The 12,500-nt window shown below is 42.4% G+C and overlaps 1 protein-coding gene across 2 annotated transcripts in view; it reads left to right on the forward strand.

Moving 5' to 3' along the window:
• LOC137655757 (uncharacterized) overlaps positions 1–12,500 on the forward strand; it is a 488,837-nt gene that overhangs the window by 370,009 nt on the left and 106,328 nt on the right. For both annotated transcript variants that reach the window (XM_068389839.1, XM_068389840.1), the window contains exon 10: positions 5,453–5,577. In XM_068389839.1, the coding sequence (XP_068245940.1) occupies positions 5,453–5,577 (125 nt within the window). The remainder of the gene's footprint in view (positions 1–5,452; positions 5,578–12,500) is intronic.

Here is a 12,500-nt window from a genome sequence, read left to right on the forward strand (position 1 = left end):
TAAGTTAGATTTCAAACCCCACCTGAATTTCAGTTACGTAAGGGGAGTAGTCTTCAATAAAGATCTGAATAAATTTACAGAAGATGAAATACTAGCCATGTGTCCATTGACAGTGTGGAAAGTGCATAAGGTTCCGGGTACGTCGAGGATTATCCTTACTTTCCAGGGGGCCGTTATGCCTTTCCACATCGTTACTGAAAATTGGATAAATAAAGTTCGACTTTCCAAACAAACACCCCTATAATGTTTCAAGTGTTTCAAATTTGGACACCCTTCTAAAATTTGTAAAAATGGAATAATTTGTAGCATCTGTTCCAGACCTTATCCTGGAGACTGTGCACTTTAGGGCAGCTGTTTGAACTGCAACTCAAACCATAAATCCACTGACAGGAGCTGCGAGATTTATAAGTTTAAAGAAGCTGCCCTCCACAAATCCAGTGTAGAACACATAAGGTTGGGACATGCCAAAAGACTACTGAATAAACTAAACACCTACACAAAGGCATTAAAGTCAGGAGAAAATATACCACAAGCGACATCAAACCCATGTAGTGCTGCCAATAATTCCAAGAAAAAAAAAAAAACATCAATATAATGATAGTAAGGTTTTGCATGATAAGGTAAGTATATTGCCATCTAAGGCTTTGCCACAGTGTATTAAAACTAGGGCATCTCCCATTTCTATACAACCTTCATCCCCCATTACCAACAATAGTACTAAGCTCTCCCAGGCCTTGTCCTTGCTAGATTTGATGGAGGTTCCACTTGAAATCAATTTACCAAGTTCACCTATAGTGTGCAAGGTGCAAAAACCTGGTAGCTCACCACCTATTAATCGGAATAGAGAGAGAGACCTCCATCTCTCTCATCCCCTTCCATAAGAGATATTGGAGTTATGACATCAAATAAACCAGAAGACATTTTATATGAATCATTAATACAATTTGGGGTCCACCATCCCCACAACAATTGGATCAAAAGTACAAAAAGAATATCACATACACAAAACACAATTTATCAAGACACTCTAATAAGACCACCGGGAAATATTGTCAGATTAAAAATTGCTAATGGTAAGACTACATCTAAATGTTATTCCAAAAAATAAACCATAGTTTTTCCTCCATTTTTCTATGTAATTGTCAGGGTTTAAGGGCCAAATATGAATAACTTAAGCTCCTAATTCATGAGCATTCCCCCATAACTCTATGTCTACAGGAAAGTAAGCTTGATACTAACACTCCTTGTCCTCGACAGTATGTTAGCTATAGAACACCATGTAATCAACAAGCAGGGAGCCATGACGAAGTCTCATATACTTTTGTCGAGATGTTCCCCAAATTACTTTGTCTATTTGTACATCTCTGCAGGCAGTGGTTGTACAGATTGATATAGTGAGAAAATATACAATCATCTCTCTGTACTTGCCTCCAAATGATAACATAGCATATGATAATTTAGTAGAGTTGATTCAACCGTTCCCTCAACCTTTCCTTTTACTTGGAGATTTGAATGGTAGACCAAGAAAGTATCACATTTCCTGTAATGATTTCCTACCTACCATCAAGAAATTGTTCTATAATAATTGGCAACAACACTAGGATAGTCTAGATGGCAATAAAATAAAAGAAGTAACAAAGGTCATATCTCCTTGGAGGTATAACATGATGCCCCAAAAATGGGAGACATACGTTTGTCGTATCCGCATCAGTCACACTCGGTTGACTCACGAGTTTTTGCTGGCTGGCCAACATCAACCATATTGTGACGACCGTTTGGTACCCTTGATAGCGAGACATTTGTTGATCAAATTCTCCGCATATAATAATGAAAGAAATACACATCTGTTTGAGGCTCAAGGTAAGGATGGAATGTTCATCCTTGCGAAGATTCTCGGACATGATGTGGCACGTCTGCCTCCCACTTCCGGTCACAACTCAGAAACATAGTTTCTATACCGGTGCCGTCTTGGGCGGCAGAAGAATATCAATTCCTCAGCCCAAGATCTTGCCGGATTTAAGACATGTCTTCTAGACCACAAGGGAGAAGGTGGCGGCAATTGTACTACCACTTTCGGTTGTTGACTAGGGAAGCTGGGCTTCCTATGTCTGCAACTGTAAACCGGCAAGGGAGTGACTAGTCCCCCGTCAGTAGAGTTGCCGACATCAAGACTGAATACTGAGTTACTGCCATAATTCAAAGCCGGGATACTCACCGGCAAAGAGGGAAGACAGAAAAACACTAGCCTAGTCAAGCCGGAGTACAATACTCTATGGCAAGACCAAGATAGGGTTGTCGCCTAATGGCGATACTCAGAGGGAAGGTGGGTTTACCCTTAAATCTCGAAAAGAGAAGAGTATCAAATTATATAAGTAATTCTAGGAGAAATACTATCTACTACTGAATTGAAAAAACGATACAAGAGGGTAAACGGGGATAATGCACGAAAGTATACTAAAATGCATTAGGCTAGCCTAGCGAGAGTCGGGGTAAAGATTGCCATGTGTCATATCAAGAAATACGTCCCCTGATATTATGCGATATCCTTAAGAATTTTCTTAAAGGATATTCACGCCAGGAGTTAGAATTCTGGAGACCTATGGTCAATTCTCTGGGAGTATCACTGTAGCTAAATATTCCTTAGAAAGCTGCCTAAAGGAACCTTCCATCAGGACGACATGGCTATCTCACTCAAAAATAGATTTTTTGCTTTGCTTCAAAATCCATTTTTTAAATTTATTTCGGAAGCAGGTTTTCTGAAAGCTATCTAACTGTTATAAGGATGTTTTTGCTTTTATTATTTTAAACTGAATTAATATTTATTTATAACAAATAATATCGACATCAATGACCTTAGATCTCCAGATGCCAGATAACTCATAATCAATCAATCTCTCCATGTCATTATCTGGAGCTAGAATGGCAATGGTTTAGAGAAACTACAACTCGCAATTGACAAAATTATTCAATGGGCTGATATGAATGGGTTTAAGTTTTCGACATGCGAAACTACTATTGTCCATTTCTGTCATATTTCGGTAGTATATCCAGACCCTGATATGTACATCAAAGTGCAACAGATTCCATGTGCAAATGAAGCAAGATATTTAGGCTTGATATTTGATTGTAGGTTGACATAGGTTCCTCACTTAAAATCATTAAAAGCAAAATGTCTTGATGCCATGAAGCTTTTAAAAGTTTTGTCCTATACATCATGGAGGCCAGACCACAAAACTATTTTAAAGTTATACAAGGCCTTAATTTTGTTCAAAAATTAGTTATTGGTGTGAGATATACTCCTCAGCCACCCTAAGTCGACTAAAGATTTTAGATTTTATACACCATACTGGTATCAGATTGACAATAGGAGCATTTAGAACGTCACCTATTCCAAGTCTCCTTGTTAACGCTGGAGAAATACTGTTAGAACTTTACCGAAAGTCTTTTATTATTTGGTATTGGTTTAGGTTGCAAAGAATTCCTAATTCTTTAGCCTGTCAGACTGTAAGCTTTTTAAAGCACTCAACATATTTTGAGATGCACCCAAAATCCCCTCACTCCTATGGTTTTTGGGTGAAACAACTGATCGACAGTTTGATACAGTTAGAAGTAAAGTGCTTCCATTTATGGTATCTTCAATGCCTCCATGGAAATTATAAGAGGTATCTTTTTGTAAATATTTGATTTGCGTTCAAAAGAATGTGACTAACAGAAGCCAGGTCTCTTTTTATGGAACATGTTGCAGAACATGAGGAATCGACTTTTATATAAACTGATGGCTCCAAATACGATGCTGGCAATGATTTGAAGTATATAGGAATGCTTTTAATTGTAGAAGTGCACTTCTTCTAACAGCTTCCATATTTATGGCCGACCTATACGGCATACTTCCGCTGTCAAGAAAATAGCGTTAGAAGATTAGGGCAATTTTACCATTTCTAGTGATGCAAGAAGTGTCCTACAAGTTTAAGATTTTAATTGTAATAATCCTTTAATTTTAAAGATTTTAGAGTGGCTTTTATTTATTGGTATGAAAGGTATACCAGTTCGATTTTGTTGGGTTCCGGCACACATAAGTGTTTCTGGAAATGAGAAGGCAGATTCACTGGCCAAGAGTGCTGTAGCTGAGTTGCTACCAAGAAGGTATCTCATTCCCAGTACGAATTGTTTTTACCTACAATTAAGAATTTTATTAATAATAATTGGTAATGGCATTGGGGTGGTTTACTTAGATGAGAGAAATAAGTAATGTTACCTCTCCTTGGAGGTGTAATGGGATGCCCTGAAAGTGGGCGACTATTCTTTGTCGTCTTCGCATCGGTCAGTGGTACCATTGAAAGTGAGGCATTTGTTGACCAAATGCCCCATATACAGTAATGAAAGAAATAGATATCTGTTTGAGGGTTGAGGTAAGGATGGCAGGTTCTTCCTTGCCAAGATTCTTGGACATGATGTGTCCTACCTTATCTTTTATGGTTTTAATTGAATATTCTTTTATTTGTTTTTTATTTACAATAAACGACATCGGTGTCAATTACCTTAGATATCAGGATGTTAGAAAACCTCAAATCAACCTATCAATCAATCCCAAAACATATAGGTCTACATATATTTTATAACTATACTAATGTAAAATTATACCATGTAGCATTTAATAATTTTCTGCATTTATTGTAAGTAGAGTAAGAAATATGATTCAAAATTTTTGTTTAGACATGTATATACTATACTGTATAATATTCCTGCTTTATCATCGTAATAAAGCTCTGAAGGGTAGAAATATATGAATTTGTCTTTCAGATCAATTTACAGTATTTGTAACTGCAAGTTCAGAATCTATTTCATTCCTGTTAGTAACAAAACTTCTACATCTAATGTATATGAGAACTCTCCAAATAATAGCATACTTTTTTGAGGTTCAGTGATTTTGGAATATAAAACACTTCATGTATTTATTTAAGATATTTCTTGGGTATTCCACTTTTCCATACACCATTAACTGATTTTTGTTACACCATGAACTGATTTGTGTTTATGGTAAGATTCCACAACTCCAAGTCATTTCTTAGATATAATGGATTTATATATATATGTAGGGTTTTAAATGAAACTTGATTTGATTTTCTCTTGCATACTTATTAAAGATTGCCTGGAGCTTGCGGCAGGCACAGGCTCTTGAAACACTGCAGCCCGTTGCTGATTTTGTCTGCTACTGTATGTCCTCAGATAATGCATTCAGGTTCAATACAGTATTAAAAGTTTATACTATACTCCTTTCATATTCTTAAAAGGCTCAAAAAGTGTAGGAATAACACTTGCCCCACTATAATATATTGTAAAAATTATGATTACATTTGCCATTGTGTAGGGAACAATTTCTTTGTTGTATAGTAATCAAGTTGAGACATGTATTTTAGATATTGTAATGATAAAACCAATACATTACCAACAGATTGCCGCTATCAAGGAAGCTATCAATGCAGTCTGCAGAGAATTTGTGCCACGAATTATGACCTACCTGTCGGCAGCTCAGGTCATACACAAGTCTGCTACACAGATGCTCAGAACTATTGCTAAGTAAGTTACTAGTTTTCTTTATTTAGATGATTCATTTGATAGTAAGGTATGATATGAAATCTAAGCCCTACTTCATTTCAACAATGCTAATAATTTTTTTCTGATCTAACCAATTATATTCTATAGTTGATAAATATGAAATTGAGCTTTATTCGCTCCAATCAAACAACAACAGAAGACTTTTATCTAGGAAAGGAAATTATCTAGGAAAGGAAAAATCTATTTCTGGGTCGACCTGCGACGCCCAGTGAAAAGGGTCCTTCTTATCTCTTTTCTGATATAAATAGTTCCAAATATACCAGAGAAAGTTAAAGCATGGAATGCAGAGGTTACTACCCTCGCGCGAGCACCCTAAGAGCGTCGTGTATAAAGATAGGGCGTGTGAAAACCACTATTCACAGGTCGTCTTCCATTTAGATAAATCCTTCATCAAAAGGGGGAGCCGCCACAGCGGCACTAACCAAACTCACCTGATCCACTCATCGACGCCCGCCTCGAGCGCCATCTACACATCCTTCTTTTGGACTTATGTTTGACGATTACCCTGTTTTTGTGCTCTCGTGTTTTGGCTGTTTTTTGGATTTCTTCACCATGGCTGAAGCTCTCCTTACCCCTACGCCAATGTTAAGTACCATAGATTGTTTTGACATTACTTTAGTACCGGGCATGTTAATGTTAATTAATAGGAAGTGTTCTAGTGCGTTCGGATTTTTGCCTTCCCGCGGCCCTCGCGGCCATTGTTGTTGTTTACGCTCAGTACGTTTCAGTTTTGCTTGATTTGTTGCCCTTAGGTACTTTTGTCATTCTAGGTTCTTTTTAATCTTCTACTAGATTACGGGCCGTGTGCCACTTATTTTGAACCGATTTATATTATCTTTTGGTACTTATTAGTCATTTACGAGTCTGTCTCTTATGTTAACGAAGAATAGCGTTTGGGGTTTTATTACAGTTTAGTTACCACCAACTATGTTGGCGTTTTTCGTTACGATTCGCCATGTTTTTGACTGGTTACGTCCCCCTTTTCGCTATTCTTCGTTACATTTCTTTATTATTATTATTTTTCATCGGACAGATGTGTTTTATGTATTTTTGGGGTTCGTGTTATTTTAGATTGATCGTTGTAACCGCCGAGTGCGAGAGGCTGGAGTTCCCGTTTTCTTTCACACAGACTCGGGTTCTCCCCCTCTCTATCTCCCCCTTCTGGAATTTTCTTCGTCTTAGACGAATTTTTAATTTTACCACGTTATTTCGTTCTCTCTTATATTATTGGCTTGTGTTGGTTTTATTCTTAGATCCTCTTCGTGTTAGAGTCTATTATAGGTTAGTTGGCCTGCCTTGAGCCGCCTCCTGTTCCCCCCTCCCCCTAGTCCCACCCTCTCCCCGCTCCGGCCTGGGAGTTGGGTCAGGACCTCCATCGAACTCTGCCATGAGTTTTCACTACTATGAGCTGGGAACACTCACTTACCTATTAATCTAGTGCGCCCCTTTGGCAGGGAATCCTCCCCTCGTTGGCCCTCCGCACCTTGACTCCGGCTACGGCCCATAGTTTCATACGACAATCACATTTATTTCCCCCCCCCTTTTGTTATTTTTTCCGGTAGTCAACTACCGGAGATCCTTTCGGAGATCAGGTTATTTAATTAATTTTACTTTTGTCCCTTATATGGATTAAGGATCTTCTCCCCCCCCCCGGCCTCCGTCGCACTACGGGGCTCTCTCATACCACTATGCCTTGACTTTAATCAGTAATTACTTAGGAGCTCCGGCTCCTCTATATGCACTATATCTCTCTGGTCTACTAAGGAGTATACTCTCATAATTTTATCATTGTAGTAATTACGGCGGAGCTCCGGCTCCTTATATTACACGAACCCATCCCTTCACATCAACTAGAATCTCCCTTTCCTATAGCTTTACTTATTATTATTATTATGTTAAGTTAAAGCCTCTGGGAGACTTTGTACTTATTTTACCTTTTTATTACAGAAAGTTTGCTGTGCCGCCAAAGGCTGCTCTGCAACCTTTTTGGATCCGGTAGGCCATGACGTCTGACGGTCCCACGCCCACTGTGCGATCTCCTTTGTCCGAGAAGCTGGCCAGCCCTCTTACATGGTCTGGTTCCCGGAGGCGTGCACGCTCTGCTATGAGCTGTCCTCTATTCTCCTCAATGATGATGTAAGATTTTTCAATTTTATCATTCATGCTAATATTATATTGAGGCTCCGCTTATTATATAGTTTGATGATGTAAGATTTCTCAAATTTATCATTCATTCTAATATTATATTGAGGCTCACCTTATTATATAGATATTTCTCTTAGTAATCTTGATATTCATAGGAGTTTGCCTTCTGTCGTTCTAAAGTTACTCCCCTTTTCCAGGCTGACAAAGATTTGCTCCGGACGGCCAAAACCAGCCTCTGGACTTGGGTATCTGGTTTTGGGAGGAATGCCCCAACTGGTTGCCCTTACCTCCTCGACGCGGACATGGCCTCCCGACTGTTTCTGGGTTCGTCCTCGGCCGCGGTACCCTTGGAGCAAGCTTCTCCCATCATTGAGGGTATCAGGGCGGCCCTTCCTGTGGAAGAGGAACACCAGCTCTCCGGCGACATCTCCACCCTCGACATCCACACCGAACCTATGGATGAGCAGGTTAGTGGTGCAGAGTTGGCAGAATCCTTTCTTTCCCCTACTCCTTCCTCTACTTCTTCCTTCCTCGGCTTTGACAAGCCTCAGACTTCCCCTTGGGAGGGTTCCGTCTCGGTCCGTCCCAAGGTTAAGCCAATACGCAAGAATAAACCCAAACCCAGTAATCCAGCTTTGCCACAATCTATATCTCTGGTCCTTGGACCTTCCTCAGCCCCTGACATCCCAATGCTGTCACGAACTCCTCCTCCTACTAAAGGACAGAGGAGTAAGTCCGCAAAGTCCAAGGCTTCAGCTGTAGGTAGCTCCTTGGATTTCCACATAACCATGGAGTTGATTCAAGATATGATGGAGTCGAAGCTGCAGAGACACTCAGGGGTCATATCGGAGCTCAAGGACATGGTGGCTAGCCTCCTCCGTGCGGGGTCTCAGCCTGCTCCGCCCCTAGGTCCTGACACCTCTAAGCTGCCGCCTTTTGATAAGAATAACCCTTGGCGGTTCGCTAGGCATGCTCCTTATTTGGACAGCACGCTTACTCTAGAAGGCTTGGGGACCCGCCCTCTAGATGATCTGAAGTTCTACCCTCCTGATCTCCAGTTCCCCTTCAATGGTTTTGTTCGCCTGAAGGAGCATGCCCTGATCCGGATGGATAAGGTCCCAAAGGAGACAGTTATATTCCCTAAAGAGCAAGCCCAAGCTGTCTGGGCTCGTACTCTTGCGGAATGGGGATGCGTCAACTCTAAGTTGACTCCTCACAAGGGAGCGTACACCATTTTTATCACTCCTCAGTCCATCCCGTCTCCTCTTACGGATAAGATAGCTGAATTGACTATTCAGTCAGTTAAGGACGGCATCCCCATGCCGACCCTTAAAGAGACAGATCCCACCTCTCTCCTCGTCCCAGGCACCTCGGCGCTCTGGCACGATGCCTCAGCTACTTTTACGGTGGGTAAACTCGACCCGGACTGCGCCTCCTCTCTCTTCTCAGAGAGACTCCCAAGCTTCCGGACCATTTATTGAAAGTAGAGTTCGAAGCAAGAAACCGGCTGGCTAGGTCACTCAACTCGGTCGTATCCTCAGAGTTGATAGCTTCCCTCTACAGTGACGAACCTCTCTTTAGAGTGCAAGCAAAGAACCTCCTGCAGTCGTTCCAATAAGACCTTCACGACTTCTGGACTGCGAGAACGAATTGCAGAAAACACGCTCTCGCCGAAGCCTCTATTAGGCATGAGCCTAATAGGCTTATTGCCTCCTCCTGCTGGGGTAAAACTCTTTTTCCTCAGGAAGAGGTCGATAAAGTCCTCCAAGACGCAGCGATGGTTAACCAGAACCTACAAGTTCGATGGGGCCTTTCAAATAAACGTAAATTTGAAAATATGCCGAGACAACCTTTCTCTAAGAAGAAGCAAAGGTCCTATACCCCATATAAGACTAGCCGTGGCCAGCTTCACCATTCTTCAAGCCCTCTCTCTTCAACTCTCTCTACATCCAAATCTGCCCCTCCTTAACAGATTGTATTCGTCCCGGCACCTCAAGTTACCCAACCGGCTCCTGCGGCATCTTGGATGACCTCCCCTGCCTTCAATCAGGCTTACGAAACCTCGGGTTCCTTTCGAGGATACCCTAGAGGCGGCAACAGGGGTAGAGGTCAGTTCCGTCAGCGAGGCGGACCCAGAGCCAGAGGTTCCCGGGGAGGACGAGGGGCTAAGTTCAACCCCAACCAATGAGATGAATCAGGTAGGAGGGAGACTATACCAGTTTTGGGACCAGTGGACCTTCAGTCCTTGGGCCCACAGTATAGTCTCCAAAGGCCTGGGCTGGAAATGGGCACAAGGTTCCCCACCTCCGACAGTGTCCTTCTTCCAGAAGCCCACTCCCATCCTAGAAGAGTACACCAAGGACCTATTGAAGAAGAAGGCCATAAAGAGGGTACGAACACTGAAATTTCAAGGCCGCCTGTTCACTGTTCTAAAAAAGAATTCGTCGGCGTTGAGAGTGGTCCTGGAACTGTCCAAACTGAATTCTTACATTCTTTGCGACAGGTTCTGTATGCTGACTATCTCTCAGGTACGGACCTTACTTCCCCGTGGGGCCGTCACCACCTCTATCGATCTTACAGACGCCTATTATCACGTCCCAGTAGCAAGAAACTTCTCTCCTTACCTCGGCTTCCGCCTAGGCAAGAAATCCTATGCATTCAAAGTGATGCCCTTCGGCCTCAGCATCGCCCCCAGGATATTTACAAAGCTAGGGGAGACGGTGCTAGAACAGCTCAGGAGCCAGGAAATCATGGTGATAGCTTATCTGGACGACTGGCTCATCTGGGCACGGACGATTCAAGAATGCCACAAGGCTACAACCAAAGTGGTTCAGTTTCTGCACAAGATAGGATTTCAATTCAACTTGCAAAAATCTCGCCTCCAACCAGCAAGCAAATTCGAATGGTTAGGCATCCGCTGGAACCTCACAAATCACAAACTGTCTCTTCCCCCCAATAAGGTCAAAGAGATAGCATCAAAGACAAAGCACTTCATCAGGAACAAACAGGTTTCAAAAAGAGCCTTAGAAAGAGTTCTAGGCTTACTCCAATTTGCTTCAATGACAGACCTCTTATTGAAGGCCAAACTCAAGGACATCAACCGAGTTTGGAGAAAGAGAGCTACAACACGATTACGAGACAAGATATCAAAGATCCCCTCAGTCTTAATACGAAGATTCCGGCCATGGTCAAAACCAGAGAACCTCTCCAAATCGGTTCCTCTGCAATTCCCTCCTCCACGGGTGACGATTCTCAGTGGTTGGGGGGGCTACTACAAACACCAGATGTTTCAGGGCTCTTGGTCCCCTGCTATGAGACAGTTCCACATCAACGTGTTGGAGGCCATGGCGGTATTACTGACCTTAAAACGACTATCCCCTCCATGATCCACTCGTATTAGGAAAGTCTCCGACAGCACGCTAGTAGTCCACTGCATAAACAGAGGCGGATCAAAATCTCCCAATCTGAATCAAGTCCTGGTCATGATCTTTACCTTGGCAATCGAAAAGAACTGGTTCCTGTCAGCCACTCACCTAGCAGGAGTCCAGAACGTGATAGCGTACTCACTATCTAGGACAAAACCACTAGAATCAGAGTGGTCCCTAGACATGAATTCATTCCGGTGGATATCCAGACTGGTTCCTGGTCTCCAGGTAGACCTGTTTGCGACGCAACTCAACCACAAACTTCCCTGTTACGTGGCCCCGAACCTGGACCCTCAGGCTTATGCTATGGACTCATTAGCCCTGGATTGGAACCGTTGGAAGAAGATTTACCTATTCCCTCCGGTGAATCTTCTGATGAAAGTTTTACCCAAACTACGCTCCTTCCATGGAGCGGTGGCTTTGGTAGCACCTCATTGGCCAAAAAGCAGCTGGTTTCCTCTCCTCCTAGAGTTGAAACTCCGCCCATTCCGGATCCCATTCCCCAAGCTGACCCAAGTGGTCCAAACGCTGACTGTGTCAGATTCCTCAAGGATAGCGCAAACCCTAACTTTGTGGATTTCATGATATTTGCAGCCCACAAGGACGCAAATGTTGACCCGGAAAATGTCCTCTTTATCGAATCAGACAAGAGGGACTCCACACTTAGACAATATGATTCAGCTGTTAAGAAACTAGCAGAATTTCTAAAGAATTCAGAAGATACTCGAATGACCCCTAACCTGGCCATTTCGTTTTTTAGGTCCCTATTTGACAAAGGCCTAAGCAGCTAGTACTATAACCACGATTAAGTCAGCTTTGAAAAAGATCTTCCATGTGGGTTTCAATATTGACCTAGCAGACTCCTATTTTTCATCCATTCCAAAAGCCTGTGCTAGGCTCAGACCTTCTGTTCGTCCACAAATGTCTCGGGATTTCTGAACGACGCCCTCAAGCTCGCTTCAGACACCGATAACGAATACTGCTCTTACATCTCGCTTCTTAGGAAGACCTTATTTCTTACAGCCATGGCCTCAGGTGCTAGACTCTCGGAATTAGCAGCTCTCTCTCGTAATCCTGAAAACCTAGATTTCCTCCCATCAGGAGAAGTCCTACTCTCTCCAGATAGAGCTTTCCTAGCCAAAAATGAGGACCCACAAAATAGATGGTCTCCTTGGAAAATTATTCCTCTACCCCAAGATGCTTCTCTGTGTCCAGTTGCTACGCTTCGGGCCTTTTTAACTAGGACTGCCTCACGCTCATCCGGCCCCTTGTTTGTCAGGAAACAAGGAGGTACTATTTCCATCCAAGGCATCA

This window comes from Palaemon carinicauda, chromosome 16, assembly GCF_036898095.1.
Source record: "Palaemon carinicauda isolate YSFRI2023 chromosome 16, ASM3689809v2, whole genome shotgun sequence".
NCBI classification, from domain to species: domain Eukaryota; kingdom Metazoa; phylum Arthropoda; class Malacostraca; order Decapoda; family Palaemonidae; genus Palaemon; species Palaemon carinicauda.